Below are 25,366 nucleotides of genomic sequence, written 5' to 3'. Positions count from 1 at the left end.
TCAAGATAGTTAAGTCCAAAGCAGACTGCAAAGAGTTACAAAGGGTTCTCACAAAACTGGGTAACTAGGCAACAAAATGACAGATGAAATTCAATGTTGATAATTGCAAAGCAATGCACATTGGAAAACATAATCCCAACTATGCATATAAAATGATGGGGTCTAGATTAGCTGTTACCACTCAAGAAAGAGATCTTGGAGTCATTGTGGATAGTTCTCTGAAAACATCCACTCAATGTGCAGCAGCAGTCAAAAAAGCCAACAGAATTTTGGGAATTGTTAGAAAAGGGATGATAAGACAGAAAATATCAGAATGCCACTATATAAATCCATGGGACGCCCACATATTGAATATTGTGTGTATATCTGGTCACCCCGTCTCAAAAAAAGATATATTGGAAAAGGTACAGAAAAAGGCACCAAAAATAAATAGGGGTATGGAGCATTTTCCATATGAGGAGAGATTAATAAAATAGGACTTTTCAGCTTGGAAAAGAGATGAGTAAGGGAGCGATATGATAGAGGTGTATAAAATCATGACTGGTATGGAGAAAGTAAATAAGGAAGTATTATTTACTCCTCATAACACAAGAACTAGGGATCACCAAATGAATTTAATGCGCAGCATGCTTAAAATAAACAAAAGGAATATTTCTGCACACCATACACAGTCAACCTGTGGAACTCTTTGCCAGAGGATGTTGTGAAGGCCAAAGACTATAACAGGATTCAAAAAAAGAACTAGATAAGTTCATGGCAGATAAGTTCATCGATGGCTATTAGCCAGGATGAGCAGGAATGCAAATCATGCTCAGAAATTTCCCTAGCCTCTGTTTGCCAGAAGCTGGAAATGGGTGACAGCGGATGGATCACTTGATGATTATCTGTTCTGTTCATTCCCTCTGAAGCACCTGGCATTGGCCACTGTCAGAAGACAGGATACTGGGTTAAATGGACCATTGGTCTGACCCAGTATGGCATTTCTTATGCTGTGCATATTACAAATCACTGAGTAACACAAACATTACTTTAATAAATAATTTTCATCTCCCCTCCATCTCATTTACCCTTGCTTTCAGATATTGTCAGAACTAAAAGCTATTGAGTAGTCCATTCCCATTTATATTAAAAGTACAAATTGTTAAACATAGTCAAAACCATAGAATCATGGAAATGTAGGGCTGGAAGGGATCTCAAGAAGTCATCAAGTCTAGCCGTCTGCACAGAGGCAGGCCTAAGTAAACCAACACCATCCCTGACAGGTGTTTGGTAAACCTGTTCTTAAAATCCTCCAGTGATGGGGACTCCACAACTTTCCTTGGAAGCCTATTCCAGAGCTTAACTACCCTTATATTTAGATTTTTCTAACATCTAACTTAAATCTACCTTGATGCATATTAAGCCTATTACTTCTTGTCCTACCTTCAGTGGACACAAAGAATAATAGATCCTTGTCCTCTTCATAACAGCCCTTAGCATATTGGAAGACTGTTAAGAAGACCCTCCTCAGTCTTCTTTTCTCAAGACTAAACATGCCCAGTTTTGTTACCTTCCCTCATAGGTCAGGTTTTCAAAACCTTTTATCATTTTTGTTGCTCTCCTTCAGACTCTCTCCAATTTGTCCATATCTTTCCTAAAGTGCAGCTCCCAGAATCCTCTGGCTGAAGCCTCACCACTACCAAGCAGAGCAGGGCAAATACCTCCCATGTCTTACATATGACACTCCATTTAGTACATGCCAAAATATTAGCATTTTTTGCACCTGCATCACATTGCTGACTAATTCAATTTGTGATCCACTATAACCCCCCAGATCCGATTCAGTAGTACTGAGACGGTTATTCCCCATTTGTAGTTGTGCATTTGATTTTTCTTTCCTCAGTATAGTACTTTGCATTTATCTTTACTGAATTTCATCTTGTTGATGTCAGACCAGTTCTCCAATTTGTCAAGGTTGTTTTGAATTCTAATTCTGTCAATATTGGTGTCAGCTGCAAATTTTAAAAGGATACCCTCCACTCCATTATCCAAGTACTTAATGAAAATATTGAATAGTACTAGTCCCCGGACCCGGGGGTGGGAGGACATGAGATATACCCTCCCAGTTTGACAGCGAACCATTGATAACTTCTCTTTGAGGAAAGTCCTTCAACCAGTTGTGCACCCACCTTATAGTAATTTCATCTAGACCACAGTTCCCTAGTTTGCTGATGAGAATGTCATGTGGGACTGTATCAAAAGTCTTACTAAAATCTACTGCTTCCCCTCACCCATCATTTGGACAAGTAAACCTATCAAAGAAGGAAACCAGGTTGGTGTGGTATGAATTATTTTTGACAAATCCATTCTGGCTATTGCTTGTAACCCTGATATCCTCTATGTGCTTACAAATTGAGTGTTTAATAATTTGTTCCAATATCTTACCAGATATTGAAGCAGACTGACTGTTCTATGTTTCATAGTCACTTTCACCCAAATTGCTTTCCACCTTCAGATTCGCTACCAATTCTTCCCTGTTGGTCAGAATGTCTGGCCCCTTGGTTACTTCCTCCACTTTCTGAAAAACAAAGTTGTCCCCAATACATTTCAAGAACTTTCTGGGCATTTTGTGTTTTGCTGTATTACTTTGTATTACTTTTCTAACAGATGTTTGGGTAGTTAAAGTCCCCCATTACTACCAGGTCTCGTGTTCTTGATATTTCTGTTATTTGTTCTAGAAATGCCCCATCCATGTCCTCTTCCTGATTTTATGATCTATAATGGATCTCTACCAGGATATCAACTCTATTTTTTTACCCCTTTTATCTATACCCAGAGACTTTCAACTCGGTAAATATAAATTCTATTATTATTACATGCATTTCTAGGATACCTATCACAGTAGTATCTGCAATCCTAATCTGCAAACACTTACTAATATATATACATTTAAGCATGTGAGTAGTCCTAGTGACTCCTTAGAATACTCATTGCTTGAGTTATGCCTAAACAGTAAGTTGTACCATACATTTCATAACATTAACATTTTAAAACTAAAGGAGCCCTAATCATTTTCTTTTGTTTGTTTGTTTATTTTTCCAAGAAGGGACCAAAACATAAAATCTATTTAAAATACAGACTTTCTAAATCCCACCACTTCTATCCCCAAGTTTTCACTTTCTACATCAATCATCCGGAACTTCCATAGGGCAAGTATGCACCAGGTGATAAGTATTTGCTAATAAAATGATTAAAGAACGAAAATACACAGAGGTCTTATAAAACATTCATGCAAACATCTGGTAGGAAGAGCTCTTAAGCAAACTGCCGTCTGTCAAACCATCCACTTTGTCGAAGTTCATTTCCTCACTCATGAATACTGGAGTATCAGCTTCCAAAAAAAAAAAAAGCCATCCTCATAGATTAAATATTTGATATAATTTAATAGCACACACTTTTTTAGCAGGATATAAAACCTTAGTCTTTTCAAATTTTGCCTCACATAGAGTAGCTGTATATTGTTTAAGAGAGCTGGAACCCCAGGGAATGCTTGACAAGCGAAGTGTTAAAAACCCTACCTGAGCTCTGCATTTGCTTTCAGCAGTCCAACAGTGAGGCATAATAAAATAGCTGGATTTCCTTGGGGGAATTTGGACAAGTGTAATTGGCAGCAGACATCTGATTACCTGGCAGGTGAGGAATATAAACCAGCAAAGAGATGAGTCTGAATGCTCCCTAACTTGCTTCCATGATTGTCTTTTGAACTGCAGGAAGCATGAAGCATTTCTTACGCTGGTGGAAATTGTCACAGATCCAGTGATTTCACTGAAGTCAGTGGATCTACAACAATTTCCAGCAGCTGAAGATCTGCTCCTGTGTCTTTATGTTAGCCTTTAGATACTTCCCCCTTCAACCTTTCTTTTGGTCTGGGCAAGGAAAGCTGTACTTTTTCTGTTAAAACATGGGGTAAACCGTTCTTTCCCAACAGCAGAGTGAAAATGTCCTTTTGCTGTTATGACTAGCTGCTGCGTTAAATGGCCTATATCACATGAATAAAACGTCTGGTTATAATTGATTCTTTTTTGCACCATAATCTGTCTATACTGGTTCATTTAACATTTTAAATAAAGTTGGGTTGAGGTTTTAGATGCACAAAAGACAGCCTGTTCAAAGTTATGATTCTCTCAGCAAGAGAAACTTGGTTCTCTTGTGCATACTCTGTGTAATATACTCTAACATAAGAATATAAGAACGGCTGTATCGGGTCAGACCAAAGGTCCATCTAGCCCAGTATCTGTCTACCGACAGTGGCCAATGCCAGGTGCCCCAGAGGGAGTGAACCTAACAGGCAATGATCAAATGATCTCTCTCCTGCCATCCATCTCCATCCTCTAATGAACAGAGGCTAGGGACACCATTCTTTACCCATCCTGGCTAATAGCCGTTTATGGACTTCACCACCATGAATTTATCCAGTTCTCTTTTAAACACTGCCATAGTCCTAGCCTTCACAACCTCCTCAGGTAAGGAGTTCCACAAGTTGACTGTGTGCTGCGTGAAGAAGAACTTCCTTTTATTTGTTTTAAACCTGCTGCCCATTAATTTCATTTGGTGACCCCTAGTTCTTGTATTATGGGAATAAGTAAATAACTTTTCCTTATCCACTTTCTCAACATCACTCATGATTTTATATACCTCTATCATATCCCCCCTTAGTCTCCTCTTTTCCAAGCTGAAGAGTCCTAGCCTCTTTAATCTTTCCTCATATGGGACCCTCTCCAAACCCCTAATCATTTTAGTTGCCCTTTTCTGAACTTTTCTAGTGCTAGAATATCTTTTTTGAGGTGAGGAGACCACATCTGTACACAGTATTCAAGATGTGGGCGTACCATGGATTTATATAAAGGCAATAATATATTCACAGTCTTATTCTCTATCCCCTTTTTAATGATTCCTAACATCCTGTTTGCTTTTTTGACCACCTCTGCACACTGCGTGGACATCTTCAGAGAACTATCCATGATGACTCCAAAATCTTTTTCCTGATTAGTTGTAGCTAAATTAGCCCCCTTTGAGTCCTTATTAGAAATGTATGTGTAGTTGGGGTTATTTTTTCCAGTGTGCATTACTTTACATTTATCCACATTAAATTTCATTTGCCATTTTGTTGCCCAATCACTTAGTTTTGTGAGATCTTTTTGAAGTTCTTCACAATCTGCTTTGGTCTTAACTATCTTGAGTAGTTTAGTATCATCTGCAAACTTTGTCACCTCACTGTTTACCCCTTTCTCCAGATCAATTTTGAATAAGTTGAATAGGATTGGTCCTAGGACTGACCCTTGGGAAACACCACTAGTTACCTCTCTCCATTGTGAGAATTTATCATTAATTCCTACCCTTTGTTCCCTGTCTCTTAACCAGTTCTCAATCAATGAAAGGACCTTCCCTTTTATCCCATGACAGCTTAATTTACGTAAGAGCCTTTGGTGAGGGACCTTGTCAAAGGCTTTCTGGAAATCTAAGTACACTATGTCCTCTGGATCCCCCTTGTCCACATGTTTGTTGACGCCTTCAAAGAACTCTAATAGATTAGTAAGACATGATTTCCCTTTACAGAACCATGTTGACTATTGCTCAACAGTTTGTTTTTCTATGTGTCTGACAATTTTATTCTTAACTATTGTTTTGACTAATTTGCCCGGTACCAACGTTAAACTTATTGGTCTGTAATTTCTCGGATCACCTCTACTGCCCTTTTTTAATATTGGCGTTACATTAGCTAACTTCTAGTCATTGGGTACTGAAGCCAATTTAATGGACAGGTTACAAATCTTAGTTAATAGTTCCGCAACTTCACATTTGAGTTCTTTCAGAACTCTTGGGTGAATGCCATCTGGTCTGGGTGACTTGTTAATGTTGAGTTTATCAATTAATTCCAAAACCTCCTCTAGTGACACTTCAATCTGTGACAGTTCCTCAGATTTGTCACCTACAAAAGCCAGCTCAGGTTTGGGAATCTCCCTAACATCCTCAGCTGTGAAGACTGAAGCAAAGAATCCATTTAGTTTCTCCGCAATGACTTTATCATCTTTAAGTGCTCCCTTTGTATTTCGATTGTCAAGGGGTCCCACTGTTGTTTTGCAGGCTTCCTGCTTCTGATGTACTTAAAAAACATTTTGTTATTACCTTTGGAGTTTTTGGCTAACCGTTCTTCAAACTCCTCTTTGGCTTTTCTTATTACACTTGCACTTAAGTTGGCAGTGTTTATGCTCCTTTATATTTGCCTCACTAGGATTTGACTTCCACTTTTTAAAGGAAGTCTTTTTATCTCTCACTGCTTCTTTTACATGGTTGTTAAGCCATGGTGGCTCTTTTTTAGTTCTTTTACTATGTTTCTTAATTTGGGGTATACATTGAAGTTGGGTCTCTATCATGGTGTCTTTAAAAAGCACCCATACAGCTTGCAGGGATTTCACTTTCACTCTATTATTTGTTATATGCCGTCTTCCTTAATATCCTTGCATAGTGTGGTTGAGTTGTTGTAAAAGCAATAATTTTAAATGTCTTTTCTTTTGTGCATCTAAAATCTCAGCATTGACATCACAGTTTTTTACATTCGACTTTGTTAGCATTAAGATAGTTTAAGAACAGTGAAAGGTCATGCACTGAATGAAATAAACAAGTGATATTCCATGAGTGTGTGCCTAAATCAGTAAGAAAATGATGTACCTCTCTTGAATAGTATGCTTTAGTCAAATATTTATAACATTTTGTGTCTTAATTAATTACTTTCAAACTTGGCAAAGCAAATATTGCTCATTAACAAATGTGCTTGTGCCACGGTTGAAATTTTAAAAAGATACTCTCTTTTTATGTTATCCTACATCAAGGAACAAACAAACAAGTGAAATTACATTTAAAAAAATTGTAAATCTTTCTCAAATAATTCAGCTTTTGGTTGGCAACTTGGGCACCAAACCTGCAAATGTATTCATGGTTGCATTCCCCAGGCCATCTCAAAAGTCCCTTTGACTTCTGTGGAACTTCATCTCTTTGGAGGATCAGTATTATGGAACGAAAGCATCTCCTCAATACTATGAATACGTTTTCACTACTGCAACAATATAATCCTCTTATTCTGTGAGTGCTAAAGCAGAAAGTTATCATTAAAATCTCACATCCCATGGGTATTACCCTTGCGTTATCTATAACATAGATCAAGCAATGAATTTTTAATTTAGAGCCATTGTCTTCCAATTGTTCTGAAAAGAAAAAATAAGGTGTATTCTTTTTTTAGGGCATAATCCAGAGCTCAGTGATGTTAATGAAAAGACTTCCTTTGGCTTCAATGAGCTTTGGATTGGGGCCTTTGAGGTTTGGCTTTGCATAAGAGGAAGCTTGAAAATTCTCAGCTCTTTTCCAGCCACAGTTTTTTTTGTGGTGAAAACAAGGGTTACAAAGATATTGAACTTAACTGTACAGTTTCCTTGCACACACATGTGGAACCCAGAGGTTGAAACTTGATTTGTATTTCAGTTTTCTTCTGTCAAGAAAAGTATCTCTCTTCAGGGTGGTGATGATGGGGAGGGGACGGGGAAAGTGTTCCCTCTGCTTTTTTTTTTCCCTCTGGAGTATTAGTTTTTTTTTTTAAATAATAATAAAAAACCTACAGAAGTAGGCAATGCCACAGGAAGTATAAACACAAGGGAATGTCACCAAAACAAAAAACTATTTTCATCCTATTGGGGGAAAGACTGCATCAGTCTCTCCACTGGTGTCTTGGTTCATTCCAGGTTTATAATTGGTTGTTCTTGTTCATGTTTATTAAACATCAGCAATGTGTGCACTGTTTTACAAGACAAAGATGAAGACAGTCTCTTTCCTGAGGTATGCCATAGTTTGTATTATAGAACCTAGGAGCCACAGTCATGGACGAAGACCCCATTGTGCTAGGCACTGAACAAACAGAACAAAAAGACAGCCCCTGCCCCAAAGAGTTTACAATCTAAGTATAAGATTTGGATAGAGACAGACTGAAAGGGGAGTACTGGGAAGCAAGGAGACAGTTTTGGTCAGCATGATAGGCAGTGGTTTCATCATAACAGCTGCCTAATTGCTGTCAAGTTTTTTGTAGGCATCAGAGAAAAGGAGAGTTTCAAGGAGGGATCTGAAATAAAACAATTAAATGTTTTTGCAGATGTTTATGGGTAACTCTTCCCAAGTTTGAGGGGCAGCAAGGAAGGCAGTACAAAGGTGTTTGCCTGAAAATGTAACAAGTGGTTGGTGGAGGCTGACATCACGGGCTGATTGGAGGAGGAAGATGACCTTTCACTACTCAGTGGTTCCCAAACTAGGGTTCGTGAACCCCTGGGGGTTCGTGAAATGTTACAGGGAGTTCTCGGGAGAACATTCCCTAATGGCAGACAGAGCTGTCCCTAGGGACCCCGGGCAACACAGGTCAGCAGCCCGGAGCCCCTGGACTTCCAAGAGCTAAGCAGATCAAAGCAAGCATCTCTATCACACTGAGGAGATTTAAACTTTGAGTCCTTATTAGAAATGGAAAGGGAGGTGCATATTTTTGCTGTTTTTAAAATTAAATAGGCAGCTAGTATTGTTTTTTAAATTATTATGAAGAACAAGTTTAAGCTTTGTTGTAATGTGCATTGTTTGCCTGGACTGCTCAAGACCTGCATGCTTGTGTAGGAGGAACTCTATGAGTTGGCTTCTTAAATCCCTTCCTGCTGTTTCAAATCTGACACTCCTTGATGAAACATAGGAGCTGGTCTAATTCAGAGTGATACAAGCTATGAAAGTAAGGTCTTGGAAGAGTGTTGCCGTTTTCCATAATATAATAAAAATACTTTAATGATAAATAATAATAAATAATAGTGTGTAATAAGCAGGTCATAAAAACAAATTTTATATTTCCAAGATGACTGCTTTTATAATTTATACTCAGGTAAAGGAGAAAATCCCTGGAAATATTCATTTTTAAGAGGGGGTTCGCGAAACTTGACATTTTAGTGAAAGGGGTTCACAGGTTGTTAAAGTTTGGGAACCACTGCACTACTGAATGAGAGATGTTTCAGATGGTGGGGATAGGTTGTGAAGGCCTTTGAAGAGAGAGGTGACAATGTCAAAGTGACAGGCTAGGAAAATGAATTTCGCAGCAGCAATCTGAATGGATATGAGTGGGGTGAGACTGCATTTGTCAAGGCCAGAGAAAAAGATGTTCCAATAATTATGACATGAGATGATGAGAGTTTTAGCCACATGAATGGATAGGAAAGGCCATATCTTAGAGATGTTACAGAAAAACAATCTGCAAGACTTAGACATAGCCTGGATTTGAAGACCTAGAGAAAGTTCCGACTCAAGGATAACACCTATATTAAAGGCCTCAAGGACAGCCACAGAAAACATAAGATGTACTTGGAGACACGGAAAAGAGGTTGAATTAGGGTTGCATGTGGTCAAAGATTAGTTTAAAAAAAATCAATGAACAGTTGAAGTGTTTTTCATAATAAATTGTGGTCTTTTTTTGGCTATGTGTGCTGGTCAATGATTCTGAAATTTCAACAGACAATGAGAAAATACTTCAACATATTTTCATGAAAATGTTTTGCTGGTTTTTTTTAATAGCTTTCCTTACGGTTTCATTTTTTTTCCTTATAAAATCTTGCTCTATTTCTCTGTTTTCTTTAATACAATCTTGGGATGGAGAAGGCATGTCAATGACATAATGTCTGTGAGACTTAGGAAGGATCAGAGGAGCAGTAGGTGAGAGCAAGGTACACTGGGATTGGTAAAACATTCTATGGATTGGCGCATTGTGGAAGACTGCAGTAGTAGAAGTAAGCTAAAGATACAGTGAAGAGGATGAGAGGAAATGCAGCTGGAAAAATACTCTGGGATGTAGACTGAAGCAGAGTTTTTCAATGTCCTAAAGAAAGAAGGAGATATTTAAATATGATATGGTTGGCAACAAATGCTATCTAATACTTGGAACTGTTTAACTCAATAATATTTTTCCAATGTAAACCTGTAAAACAAAAAAAAATGTTTAAAATGAAGTACATATAGTAGGGAAGGGTTGCAGAGTTTTGAGATGCACCTTTGAGGAGGCTGGATGAGGAACAAGTCACCAGTGAGCTCAGAAAGGGAATGGGGCATGTGAGGTGGTGGAGGAGTCAGTGGTAGGAAGACTGGGGATGCAATCGAAGGATGGAGTAGAAGATTACAATCCTTCTTTCACTGACATTTTTTAGAGTGATCTGTTAATTGCTATGGGTACACAATACAGTAGTATGATTGATAGGATGAGGACTCTGTGCAATCTACTTCATTCTGTGCTTCAGCAGCCTTTTGGTGGGTGGGCTGAATTCAAGGTTTGGTTTTAATGTTCATAGGCCTAACTGGACTGGGTCTTCATTTTGTCATTGTGACTCTAATGCCCAACAGGCTCTTTTGAGTCCCTTGATTGTAATTCACTAATACTACTTGGTCTGACAAGTTATATATGGGCCTGATTTAAAGCACCTTGAAGTCACAGGCAGCCTTTCCATTGACTTCAAGGGTCTTTGGATCATTCTGTATTGGTTACCACAGAGTTCAGAGGTGTTCATGTACCATGGTGCGTTGGAAGAAAAAGAACAGAATAGAAGGTATTTCTGGTTTCTGTCACATAAGTAATGAATCAAGTATCTGCCCTGGACAGAGTTCCAGGCTATATTTGAAGTTTTATATTGTGACCCTTTATTGTTGTTGTACATGGAATTAAATGGAGGCTGTATTTTGTTTGTGACCCTGAATGTGTAGAAACAGCCTGCCTTTTAACCTCTGGGGACTATGGATTTAACCTATTTAACATGTGGAAATAAAAACTAATCTAAAATATTTTCTCTGATTGATTTTGTTCAGGCATTCTTTAATTGACATTTTAAGTATTCTTCACTTATTTTGTGAGGGGCTAGCATGCCAATGGCGGAGATATTTCATAGAGAATTTACAAGTTTGAAATATCTGGAGGAATTATTTTTACTAATAATAAAGTAATTAATATTTAGCAAATTTTAGCGAAACACAATTGCAGTTAGTTAATAACCATCTAATCAATATTTTGCAAATGAGGTGAAATTTTATAGGACTACAGAATTCTGAACAATATGGGCCTCTTATTGAGACTACAGTCTAAATATGCCACTAGCTGAATAATTCATATCATCCAGTTAATGGAATTTATAACAACTACTTTGGGATTAAAATAATGTCTTAATAATAAGAAGAAACAAACCAAGCAAGTTTTTAGTCTGTCTAATCATGTAAATGCTCTGAGGCATAAAGTAAAATTTCTCAACAATAAATAAATGAGGTGAGCATTTTCTGTTGTTCATAGCATAAAGTATTCTGTTTTAATGCTACAAACCCCAAACATATGTTTTCTGTATCTATGATTTTTAACATGTACTGTACTTTGATCTATGCACAGAGGGTCAAATTCACGTGAGTGACGTCAATGGTAATTCATGGCCATGACACAGGAAAGCACATGCTTAAATTTAAGCACATGAGTACTTCCACTGAAGTCAAGACTGCTCACATGCTTATAGTTAAGCACATGCTTTTGGGAGGTTGGATGGGGAGAAGGTAGTAGTGAGTGCAGAAGGGGGCTGGGGCTGATGATTATTTATTTCTATTGCCACTGTGCCAAGGAGCCAGAGTCATGGATCAGGACCCCATTGGTAGGCACTGTACAGAGAGGCAATAGATTGTTGAAGATGCAGTAGCAGAGATGGGGAAAGGTTTTTCTGGGTCCGGGTCTAAGTGAAGGACTTTTGCTCATACAACAAATTGGAATTAACAGAAAATATCAGTGTATTTATCCTAAATCTTATGGAAAATATAGAACAATCCCTATAATAGTGTCTCCATATTTAGTTCACCTGGATCACCCTCTTAGCATTAAAAGATTCTTTTTATATTTATTTTAATATTTCATTTACATATCACATTGCCTGTCATGTAGGAACTTGGATGTTTGCCATGCTTTCTCATATTATTTGTAGCACAACTGTGTAAAGAAAATGTTTCCTTTCCCCTACACCTTCACCCTTTTCTCTCTCTCTCTCTCTTTTTTTCTCCCCTATTGTGCATGACAATGAAAAATATCAAAAGTTTCCTATTCTCAGCAGACTCTTTTGTCATTTTTCACATTATTCTTTGTGGATTTTCTGTGTTGATATTTAATTGTTCCTGAGTCAGCATTTAGGAATGCAGCACTCTCTGTAACACTGTCAATAACATCTTCATAGTAAATCTGTACGTGGTCCACTGGCAATGCTATCACATATTGGCAATGCAAAAGGCAGTTAAAGTAGTGACTGCCATAAAGCAGCTAACAATGAATGTGATGCAGAGAGTGGCTGAGCACCTGCAATTTTCCTTGACCTTAGTGTAGAGTTATGGGTGCTCAGATCTCTCAGGAGAAAGCCAAAGGCTCTGAAGTCATTGACAGAAAAGAATCATCGTTCAAACTACATTTTCATTTCCACTACCAGTTTAAAAAATAACTAACGTTTCAGCACAAAGTAATGACTTCTATCATCCAGGCATATGAGTAGCTAAGTTTGCATTTTCTCTAAGTGCTTCATTGTGCTATAGCAATAGGTCTCTTCTCATGTGTCTCTTTCATATATATTGTAAACACTATAACTGTTCTCACTATGTTAAGGCCAAATTATCCTTCTGCCTATAACATCCACAATGGCATCAACATGAACTATGAGACTTAGACCAAAATTATCAAACTTGTGTGCCTCAACTAAAGCACAAAATGTTTGTGCTTCTGATTTTCAGAATTGCTGACTAACTGCAGCCTCCCTTGACTCCAGTTCTTACTTCACTGGGAGCTGCAGGGACTGAGCATTTTGAAAATCAGGCCTCTCTTTGTTAGATTCCTATACGTGGGGCAGGTCCACACTACAACCTAAGTCGATATTACGTACGTCGCTCAGGGGTGTGGAAAAGCCCTCCAAGTGATGCAAGTTTTGTGCTGTCCATACTAGTGCTACGTTGGTGGGAGACGCTTTCCTGCCAACATAGTTTCCATTTCTCACCGAGGTGGAGTAATTACGCCAATGGGAGAGTGCTCTTCCGTTGGTGCAGCTGTGCCAATGTAGTGCTGTAGTGTAGACTTGCCCACAGATTCAAATATTTTAAGACTATATGGGACCATTATGATCATCTTGTCTGTCCTCAACACAGGCCATTAAATTTAAGTTAATAATTTCCACATCAAGCTCTTAATGTCTGTCGAATCCATAATTTCTGTTTGAAGGATTTAGGAGCCTCATTTTGGATACCCAGGTTTGACAGTTGGGGCCCTAGAGCCCAATATTCAAACTTAGCAGCCCAATCTTATGCCACTGAAGTCAGTAGAAATTTTGCATTGACTTCAGTGGGAACAAGATTAGAGCCTAAATTGGGATACCCAGTTCTGCATGGGGTTGGCATTTAGACAATTAAAATAGGTATGGGGACACCTAACAGCTTATTTCAGCACCCAAATGTGAGATTTAGGTGCCTACCTCTGAAAATTGTATACTTATCAGAATCATGTATCAGCCGCACAAGAAGAATGTTACCCACAATTTTTTTTTAATATTGAAAGCTACAGAAATATCATCTGCCACATTTTTGTTCCACACATGTCCACTCCAGGGGTCAGACTGGAGGCACAGAGAAAGTGTTGGTATTCTACTCAGCTCTTTTCATGGCTTGCAAAAATGATGAGCAGTGAAATAGCTGATTGTGATGACCTTTAAATTGCTGCTGTTAGGCTTCAGCATTAGTCACCTTTCCATCCACATACAAAGCTCAAGTAAATTGGCTTTGCACAGAAGGTCAAAATGGAGTTGGGGAAAAAGGAACCCTTTCCCAGGGCTTAGTCAGGAATGACTGTGTAAGCCCTCAGCCTGTGAGTTATAGCAGCAAGTGGACATCTCATCTACACTGGCACTTCTGGCACTGCATTACCACCGTTGCAGCTCCACCATGGTATTCACAATTGGAGTGGCAGTGTCGACATGCCATAAGCATTTTAACCACTGTGTCATTTAACTCTAGATGCCAATTATTTAAAACACAGGCCACTGTGTTGTACACTAATGTTCCCAGTATTGCTAGTACCAGTGGGGCAGCTCAAATGGTAGTCCAGTGGGAAACTTCAACAAAAAGGCAAATGCGGATAAGGCTTGTGGGCCTCCTACCACACAGATGCAGTGGTGCTGAGTCCTGCTGTGCAGCCTTTCCCTCCCAGCACAGTGGGTCCACAGATGTCGTGTTTGTGGCCTCCTGGGTTGGTAGAGAGGAAATGGCAGTCATTCTGTCCTTAAGAGTGGTTGCTTCACTTTGCATGCTGGTATGTTTCCAGTTCTGGATCAGAGTGATGTCTTTGTTAGAGCTGGTGACAAAAAATGCTATTTTATTTCAAATGGATTTTTTAAAATGTATTAATTTCAACAAATATTTTTGCAGAAAAATATTTTCTAAAGAAAAAAATTTCAGAAATGTTTGACTTGGGAAATTCTGAAATTTTTGGTTGAATTTTATTGTATTGGATATTTCCATTTTTATACCATTATTATTGTATTATTTTTGACCGTGTCAAACAGCTTTTTATTATAATACAAACTGGATACCCTTTGAACTAACGAATAAGACAGGTCTCTCAATCTGCTTTAAGTAGCAGCTTCCTTAATGATTTTAAAAATAAAATAAACTTTTTCAATTATTGTATTATGCCATATCATGTTATGTCAGTAGTAGTAGTAGTGCATATTACTTTATGAGAAATTAAAATATTTTGTTGTGTTCCCATTCAGAATGAATACAAATTCTAAAATACCGAAACTCTTCCATGAAACAGATATTCAGTTTTGACCAACTGTAGTCTTCACAACCATCTGAGATGGAAATTAGAGGTGATAACAAAAAAATTCTTTGTAAAAATGTCCCTATTTTTCACCAGAAAATGTTTGTGAACACATGCTTCTACCAGAAAGTTGATTTTTTAAAATATATTTTATATTTAAAGAAAAATTAAAACTTCAGTCTTTGGGAAACTAATAAGACCATCAGGGAAGGGCTGCTTTGGTGAAGTGCCCCATTCTGGTAGTATTCAATCCCCACTCAAACCCTGGTTTTTGCATAAGGGATAACTTAGATTAGTGGAAAATACACTCAGCACTGCAATAGATGGAGAATTAGTCATAACAGCAGACTTCTATCTCACTAAGGCAGGACACTAAAATCTGCCATAAACTATGGATTAGCAATGAGGCTTCACAAACCAATATATTTCTGATATATCCCAAGCAACAAGACTTTGTGGGAATTTTAAATTAATTCTTCCTGAGAGTTGAGACTAGTAGTTTGGTCTACACATATAATCCAAAGAGCCTTTGTACTACTTAGGCTTTATTGCTAATTGTACAATAACAAGTGAGGGGAATATGATCAGGAATCCTGGCCAAGAGCACTGCACATGTTTTCCTCCTAAAGGCAGCAAGATTTCTCATCTTTCACCGCTTCTGAATTTAATCATGTAGACAAGACAGAGTCAAGTGAACATCATTGTTGTCAAGTGCAGGTTTTCTGCATGTTGAGTTTGACAGTATTTGATCCTGGGCTGTAGAAGCATATGAACTTTAAACTGATCCCATTAGACATTTCTCCTGTTTGAGCTGCATGGAACAAGCCCGCAGTTCACCATCTCAGAGCCTAGCAGAGAGAATTTGACCAGCCAAAGAGGCATAAACAAGATAATTGAAACACAATAAAAGATAATTGAAAAAAGCATTCCGTTATTCAGAATCTTGAGTTGTGTGTCAAAGGAGGGAGGAAAAACCATTCATATTTTCCTCCATTTATGTTGTACGTAGAAAGATTTTTAGATACTGAATAATACCTGGAAAAAATGGATTCCATGCTTGGGATTCTGTATGAATATTGAACTCGTTACATTTTACATGTCTACTGATAGCTGTAACAAATTATTCAGCAGGCTAACAAGTCTCCTGTGTATCCCAAATCCCAGGGCCAAAATTGTAAGTCAGATCTTTAATGGTGTTCCTAGCAGCTAAATCCACCTTAAGTACTACTTTGCTGAATGAGCCTATAGCCTTTCATTTTAAAGTTAACAAAAATTAGGGAATTTAAGATCTATAAAGAAATCTGACATCTATAGCTTTGGAACCTAAGACATAACATGAGATACCACTGAAATATGTATATGTGTACATGACTCTGTGTGGGGAGCACTTTCAGCTGCCACAACAGACAGGGAAATCTTGAAACGGTAAGCGAGGGCTACAAAAATAATTTATTTTCTCCACATGAAAGATAATTCTCTGTTTATTTCCCTTTCTAGTCATTCTCTGCCTTAATGAATTACATCACTAAAGTATTAACAGAATATTATTCTTGAGGCTCTGATCTGGAACCCAAGTATGTACATATGTACGTACACACACACACGTATAAGCTTACTCACAGTTGTGAGAGAAGTTATACACATGCCTTGCATGGAGCCTAAATTTGTTTTAAAACATTGTCCCAGTTATATCCTCCATTGTCTGCAAAACTTTGTAAATATTTTCTTTCTGATGTTGCCATTTTCAGGCAATTACTCTTTTTTGAAGAGAGCTCAGATTAATGAGGCTGCTTTTGTTTGACATCTTCAACATAGATACTTCAGTGTTTTACTCCCAAATGATTTTGGTTATGCACCAACATAATCAAAGATATTAGTGCACCTGTGCAAATAGCATGATTATCAATTTCTGCTTTAGAATCAGCAGAAAGAACAGAAAACATGATACGTGGGGTGGTTTTATATAATAGGCCCTGATCTTGCAGTATGCAGACCCATGGGAACCAGGGTGACTGTAGCTAAAAGTGTGAAAGGGATGAAAAATAATTCAAGGTTGAGTGGGATTTTCAAAAGTGTCTAGGATAATTAAGTACCCCAGCTCCCAAGAGTCACAGCCTTGTGACTTGATTTGATTTGATTTGATACAGCATTCTAGTGGGAGCTTGACTCAGACAGAATGGGCCAGATTCTCTTTGCTTTCTCCACTTACTTCACACTTACTCTACTGTGAATCGGGATTAACTTCACTGAAGACAATAAAGTTACACCAGTGTGAAGCTGGTGTAAATGAATATAGATTTAGTCCTGTTGCCTCCAGGAGAGTAGACCAGACCCAAACCTGCTTCACCCTTGGACAACTGTTTGCCCAGTGCTGGGTCATACCTCCTGGCCAGTGCACAGTAAATCATGGCATAGCTGTGCCCTCACCCCACTGCATCCCCCAGCTCTAGGAGCTTCTGATTGTTTATCTTGGTGTGATAAAAGGTCTCAAATTAGGTTTATATCCCATAAACTGAGTAGACTGCCCAGGAATATTTTATAAGGGCTAGTTTATGCAAATCTTAACACTGTTGAACACTTACTTACACAAGTAACCCTACTTTTTGAATAGAGGTCAAATTCACAAAGCTCCTTTTCTTTGAGATTTTTGGAGTGTTACTTGTGTGAGTAAGTGCTCACCAATATGAATAAGGATTGCATGACCTAGTCGCAAATGAGCTTCTCTACTAAGACTGCATTAACTAGTCACTTAGTGGTAGATTCTGATACTAGTATTGAACAGTACCTTATTCAACAAGTCTCATCAACTGCTGTCTGGCCTGAGTAAGGATGGCAGAATTTGACCCATAATTTTTGAGTAACAGGAATTATTTTTATATGCCATATTATTAATAGAATTGGGGCCCTTTGTTTTATATTGGGCCAATCCTGCAGCTCTATTCATGTGAATAATCCTATTGGGCTACCTAGATGAATAAAATCTATGGAACTGATCCCTTTCCCTGCTCTTAGTAATTCTTCAGTGGCAAAGATCAAAATTTCCATAAAGGATGTTTTTCCTCCAACATCTAATTTTTAATAGTGTGAGTTTCTTTCATCAGGATATTATTGACTTTCTCCATCCTTGTTATGTCTGGATAGATATAATAGTTTTTATGCTTAATTTTCTTTATGCCAATAAACTCCTGTCTTTTAAAAATGATGTGTCAAATTGTTTTTCTTATCTTAATGCCTTTCATCTCCTTGTTTATTTTACCTCACAAGTAGCTATATAATTAAAATGTATCATGTTATTTCGTAGGTCCTTGCTTTTTCTGTATCCCTAAAGCCTAAAGTCTAACAATTAACTTGAGTTGTTTTTCTTCACAATTACCACAGAGGACTGAGTTTTTTAAAAGATTGTATCGCTAAAAGCGCTAGTTCATATTCCATACTGGGAACTTTATTTCCTACTAAAATACACTTAGTAAGAAAGCTTTCACCTACTGCTTTTAGTTATAGTTACTGCACAGTTGTAATATTTTGTATTTTGCTACGCTCTGGCTTGGCAAACGTAAAGGTCATAATAGAACACAGACACTGTGGGACAGTTTCTCTTCTGCTGTAATTCTTTAGACTTCATGGAGTTATATCTGTCAAATTTAGCCCCTCAGATTTTTATACACATGAAAGTTCTTGGAATTTCAAGGTACTTTTTTCCCCTCCTGTGGGTTTTCTGAGAAGTACTGAAGAAACAAGAGACCTACATCAAGCATATTGTATAGCATCCAGTTTCTTATTTTTAAATCTGATTGGAAAACTGCATGAAGCTCAGCAGTGTTGAAAGCCAATGCTTAGTGATTCAGAGCAGAAACAGAGACCCAGAAAAACAAACAAAAAACAAACAAAAACAAATTGGTTAAAACTTAGGACTAAATAAAAGGGGGCATAGTTTTTACCTAAAAATACATGGATATGGAGGTGGTTGTATGTGAGTGGAGCACAGAAAACTTACTTTCTTAAAGTATCAAGGTCACAGGTCAAACAGTACTCAAATTCCATAAGTAAAGGAAAGTAACTATTTTAATTAGGCAAGGCAAGGGTATGGCTAAAGTTTTCATGTGTAGTCATTTGGCAGGAGCACCCTTTAATTTCATGTTTTTATAACTACACCTCTACCCCGATATAATGTGACCCAATATAACACAAATTCAGATATAACGCTGTAAAGCAGTGCTCCAGGGGGGCGGGGCTGCACGCTCTAGTGGATCAAAGCAAGTTTTGATATAATGTGGTTTCACCTATAAGGCGGTAAGATTTTTTTGGCTCCTGAGGACAGCGTTATATCGGGGTAGAGGAGTACAAACAAAGACCCAAACACCTCCTCCAAGAGCATTCAACTCTTCCAAACATGTGGGGAGAGGGGGCTCACAGGAGTATAGTGTCAAAGGGGTTAGAATCATAGGGGTAAAAGGGACCACAAGGGTCATCTAGTCTAACCACCTGCCAAGATGCAGGATTTTCTGTGGCTAAACCATTCAAGACAGAGGCTATCCAGCCTCCTTTTGAAAACATCCAGTGAAGAAGCCTCCGCAATCTCCCGAGGCAGTCTGTTTCATTGTCCTATTGTTTTACAGTTAGGAAGTTTTTCCTGGGATTTAATTTAAATCTCCTATGCTGTAGTTTGAACCCATTGCCCCTTGACCTGCCCTCTGTGGCAAAAGAGAACAACTTTTCTCTATCCTCTTTTATGGCAGCCTTTCAAGTATCTGAATACTGCTTATCATATCTCCCCTTAATCTCCTCTTTTCCAAACTAAACAGACCCAGTTCATTCGGCCTTTGCTCATATAGCTTGCATTCCATCTCTTTGATCATCTTTGTCACTTGCCTTTGGATCCTTCCCAGTTTCTTTACATCCTGTCTGTACATTGGTGCCAATATTGAACACAGTACTCCAGCTGAGGCCTAACTAGTATCAAGTCGAGCAGAACTATCACCTGCAGGGACTTCCATGCTATACCTCTGTTTCATTTACTTTTTTGCAACAGCATCACATTGCTGACTCATGTTGAGGTTGTGATCCACCACAACTCCCAGATCCTTCTCAGCTGTGCTGCTGCCAAGCAGTTATCCCCCATTCTGTATTTATGCAATTGGCTTTTCTTCCTTAAGTATAGCACCTTACATTTGTCTTTGTTGAATTTAATTTTGTTGTCTATAGTCCAGACTCTCTTTGAATTTTATCTCTGTCCTCCAAAGTGTTGGCAACCCTCCCCACAACTTTGTGGCATCTGCAAACTTGATCAGTATGCTCTTATACTTACATCCAGATCATTAATAAAGATGTTAAACAACACCAAACCCAGAACAGATCTATGTGGAAACCCACTGGAGACCTCCCTCTGATCTAACCTCTTTCCATTAATAGTTACTCTTTGTTTGCTGTTGCAGTCATGGATGCTGTTAGTAGCCATTGTTTCTCCAGCATTAGGGAGATGGGTTTCAAAAAGCTTTAGTTAGTTATATTAACATTTACCATATAAATCATTGGAGGGCAAACTTGTACAAAAAAGCCATATTAGAATTAAAAAAAATCATCTGTATAAATGTGTGTGAACTGTTGGTGCAGTTGGAAAATGGTTATCCATTTGAATAACAGTGTCAAAGAAGATATAATTGGAATTAACTTGTTTCTCTGGAATTTATGGTGGGAGTCAATGGAGCTGGGAGGCAAGTTAGCTATAATTGCGCGTTCTTTAACTTAGCTATCACTTGTCAGACTTGGGGGCAGGGGGCACTGTTTGGTTTGATTGTTTTTTGTAAATATTGCAGGGTTAGGTGACATACTGTTTTTGTTTGTGCATGTTTAAGATTTTCCATATACAGAGTGAAAAGTATATTAAATCACCCTTATTAGGCAACCTCTTATAATAAGACACCATGCTAAACCATACTCCAATGTACTGAGCACAAATCCATTTTGCCTTAATTGGGAGACTCCTCTCAGTTAGTATAATTGTCAGTCCCTGGAGTGGACCACTTCAACAGATTTTGCTGTTTTATTAATTGTTTTTTTCAGAAGGATGGAGGAAAAGAACCGTGAATTGCTGTACTTAAAATTTGATTGTAAATATATTGGGCCTGATTCTCCCCTTACACCAGTGTTATGCTGGTGTAATTCCATTGACTTCAGTAGAGTTACTCCATATTTATAACTGTATGTTTGAAGACAAACAGGCCCCTGAGCTGTAGCTTTTAGGGGTCTGTTTCACCTCTCATTTATAAGGATGTAAATCAAGTATAAGTCCATGGAAGGCAAGGGAATTATGCTGGTGTATGAGAAGGGAATTCCACTGATTGTATGCATGTGTATAATAGATATAAAATCCTTCCAAGGGAAAGTTGAATAAATGTTTATCAATTAGTAATGGGGGGAAATGAACCTTGCAGTCTCTCAAAGGAGAGAAACATTGGAAAGACTGGAAATTCCAAGTGAGGATTACACTGAGAGAGAAAGAGCTTACTGATGAAAAACAGCCCTTTTTTTCCCACCTGCAGATAACATGTATTCAAAATTATCCAGTTTCAGAAGTCTTAAATGCATTGAATCTGTTTCATTTCTGTGGCTTGTCTTCAAAGCTGAGGAAATCTTGAGCACTTTGGTGTGAGTGCATGCAGTTATTTTGTTGTTGTTGTTGTTGTTGTTATTGTAGTGCCTAGGAGACCCAGTCATGGGCCTGGACCCCATTGTGCTAGAACAAACACAAACTAGAAAGACCATCCCTGCCTCAGAGAGCTTACAATCAAACCCATTAAAAAAATCTTTTTGAAAGGTCAAAACACAGATTTTTTTCTTTTGGAGCACCCCTATGTTGGAAATCCCTATTCTGTTTTGCCTCAGACTTTCCAGAAATATTTTACTCTGGCAGAGGACCATGCAATGAAGATTCTTGTGATATTAGAGTGGGGGGGAGGTCAAAATCAGTCTTCTAATGGAATGGAAGATTAAATCTTAGCTGTAGACACATTGCAACACATATACAAATAATACAGTATGTAGTTTGGGGGCAAACGTATTGTTTTTTTTCACATTTATGATCAAATGAAATGTAGAGACAATCAATCAAAATGCTACAGAATGAACTGGTTTCTTTTGTGTTTGAGTCAGAACAACAATTTAGTGTCATCATAGCAACTGTGTCCCTCTGATGGTTACCAATGATGTTGTATTGTTATTGCAGATAAACCTGCAAAGGAAGATGAGAGTCACTGGAGTTATAACCCAAGGTGCCAAGAGGATTGGAAGCCCAGAATATATAAAATCTTACAAAATTGCATACAGTAATGATGGGAAGTCCTGGGTGACATACAAAGTAAAAGGCACCAATGAAGATATGGTAAGACTGAGTCACCTGTGTGTGAATGAAAATCCCAAGGTATATCTGACTTCTGAAAGCAAAAGGTATCTCTAGTCTAATTGTCTAATAGAGAAAGCACTTTTATCTGTGTTGCCTTACTATTTTTTCTGGAAAACATAGCAATACATTTCCACTTTATGTCTGCTAAAACTTTCTTATTCTTTAATTGATGGTTCTATAAACACTGTGTCCCCAGGCTAGAATAATCCTGTTTATTACACTTAACTGATTTTCATTTTAATTAGTTTACCAGTAATTACTCATGACTCTGTTTTCAATTTAGTTTTAGTACATTGGCAGATTAATGTTAACCCTTGATACCCTAGAACCCATTCATCAATGCTAATCTCCGCATTGCAAAAATAGTGTCCTTCTGTGAAAAAAGAAAAAAAAAGAAAGAAAGTTTACAATATAGTTAGAATTTATTTTTGTATGAAGCAGCACAGACTGCTTTACTGTAAAAGGTAGGCTAGAAGTAAGGCACTTCAGAGTTGGACACAGTTTCTGTCATGTAGGCAGAGAGAATGCTGTGTTGAAAAGACTGTAATGAGGCGAGGAAGCAAAGTGTAAGAATATCTAATTACAATGAAGAGAGAATAGAAAAATCCTTTAAGGGCCTGATTTGAATCCCATTGCAGTCAATGGAATCTCTCCAGCTGATTTCAGTGGAAGTTCTTAAATGAGGGAGGGAAAAGTAAGTGTGGATCAGTGTTTATAATTGCAGACTAAAATGAACAGGAACATTTTAAAACACAAGTTGAAGGGTAGATGTGATTTTAGTGTATTAGTAGCTGGAGCATGAGAGAGAGAGATCCCAATTCAGCAAGATTCTTAAACACATGCCTTACTTTAAGCATGAGTACTACTCGTCGAGTAGTTCTATTAAAGTCAACAAATAGAAATACCCACATGCTTCAAGTTACGCTCAAGTACCCTGCTGAATCAGGCCAGATTGGGGAGCATAGGTGAAGGAGAAGCTTCTAAATGTGGAAAGACATGACAAACAGGGTGTGAACACTAGAAAAGGAAGTGGATATGTACAAGTCCATGAAGATAAAGTAAGGATCCAGTTGTCATCCTTGTACTATTTGAAATGTGTGATGATTTTTTTTTGTCGTCACAGGTGTTCCATGGAAATGTGGACAACAACACTCCCTATGCCAATTCTTTCACGCCTCCAATAAAATCACAATACATTCGACTATATCCTCAGGTTTGCAGAAGACACTGTACATTGAGAATGGAACTTCTTGGCTGTGAATTATCAGGTGAGTTTTCCAACAACACACCATTGTCATAGCATAAAACTGCTTTGTTCCTGTGGTTTGGAATATTTATTCCTGCTATAATTCCATTGACATCTGTGGTGTTACAGCATGGTTGAATTTGATATTCTTTGTATTTAAGAACATAAGAACATAAGAAAGGCCGTACCGGGTCAGACCAAAGGTCCATCTAGCCCAGTATCTGTCTACCGACAGTGGCCAATGCCAGGTGCCCCTGAGGGAGTGAATCTAACAGGCAATGATCAAGTGATCTCTCTCCTGCCATCCATCTCCATCCTCTGACGAACAGAGGCTAGGGACACCATTCTTATCCATCCTGGCTAATAGCCATTTATGGACTTAGCCACCATGAATTTATCCAGTCCCCTTTTAAACATTGTTATAGTTCCTAGCCTTCACAACCTCCTCAGGTAAGGAGTTCCACAAGTTGACTGTGCGCTGCGTGAAGAAGAACCTCCTTTTATTTGTTTTAAACCTGCTGCCTATTAATTTCATTTGGTGACCCCTAGTTCTTGTTTTATGGAAATAAGTAAATAACTTTTCCTTATCCACTTTCTCAACATCACTCATGATTTTATATACCTCTATCATGTCCCCCCTTAGTCTTCTCTTTTCCAAACTGAAGAGTCCTAGCCTCCTTAATCTTTCCTCATATGGGACCCTTTCTAAACCCCTAATCATTTTAGTTGCTCTTTTCTGAACCTTTTCTAGTGCTAGAATATCTTTTTTGAGGTGAGGAGACCACATCTGTACACAGTATTCGAGATGTGGGCGTACCATGGATTTATATAAGGGCAATAATATATTCTCAGTCTTATTCTCTATCCCCTTTTTAATGATTCCTAACATCCTGTTTGCTTTTTTGACCGCCTCTGCACACTGCGTGGACATCTTCAGAGAACTATCCACGATAACTCCAAGATCTTTTTCCTGACTCGTTGTAGCTAAATTAGCCCCCATCATGTTGTATGTTATGCAAGCAGCCACCCAACATCACCAGACAGGCACTAAATGAGGGAGGGAAAAGTAAGTGTGGATCAGTGTTTATAATTGCAGACTAAAATGAACAGGAACATTTTAAAACACAAGTTGAAGGGTAGATGTGATTTTAGTGTATTAGTAGCTGGAGCATGAGAAAGAGAGAGATCCCAATTCAGCAAGATTCTTAAACACATGCCTTACTTTAAGCATGAGTACTACTCGTTGAGTTGTTCTACTAAAGTCAACAAATAGAAATACCCATATGCTTCAAGTTACGCTCAAGTACCCTGCTGAATCAGGCCAGATTGGGGAGCATAGGTGAAGGAGAAGCTTCTAAATGTGGAAAGACATGACAAACAGGGTGTGAACACTAGAAAAGGAAGTGGATATGTACAAGTCCATGAAGATAAAATAAGGATCCAGTTGTCATCCTTGTACTATTTGAAATGTGTGATGATTTTTTTTTTGTCGTCACAGGTGTTCCATGGAAATGTGGACAACAACACTCCCTATGCCAATTCTTTCACGCCTCCAATAAAATCACAATACATTCGACTATATCCTCAGGTTTGCAGAAGACACTGTACATTGAGAATGGAACTTCTTGGCTGTGAATTATCAGGTGAGTTTTCCAACAACACACCATTGTCATAGCATAAAACTGCTTTGTTCCTGTGGTTTGGAATATTTATTCCTGCTATAATTCCATTGACATCTGTGGTGTTACAGCATGGTTGAATTTGATATTCTTTGTATTTAAAGTAGGGTATATATTTTTGTACATATTGA

General features: G+C 38.1%; 1 protein-coding gene across 1 annotated transcript in view; it reads left to right on the top strand.

Annotated features, from left to right (window-relative positions):
- Nucleotides 1–25,366, top strand: part of EDIL3 (EGF like repeats and discoidin domains 3) — a 329,399-nt gene that overhangs the window by 204,004 nt on the left and 100,029 nt on the right. The window contains exons 8-9 of the mRNA XM_039544460.1: nt 22,134–22,289; nt 23,434–23,578. Coding sequence (XP_039400394.1) covers nt 22,134–22,289; nt 23,434–23,578 — 301 coding nt within the window. The remainder of the gene's footprint in view (nt 1–22,133; nt 22,290–23,433; nt 23,579–25,366) is intronic.

Source organism: Mauremys reevesii, linkage group 6 (genome assembly GCF_016161935.1).
Source record: "Mauremys reevesii isolate NIE-2019 linkage group 6, ASM1616193v1, whole genome shotgun sequence".
NCBI classification, from domain to species: Eukaryota; Metazoa; Chordata; order Testudines; family Geoemydidae; genus Mauremys; species Mauremys reevesii.
Note: the sequence above shows the minus strand (reverse complement) of the source record. Positions and strands in the feature narration are given on the sequence as shown.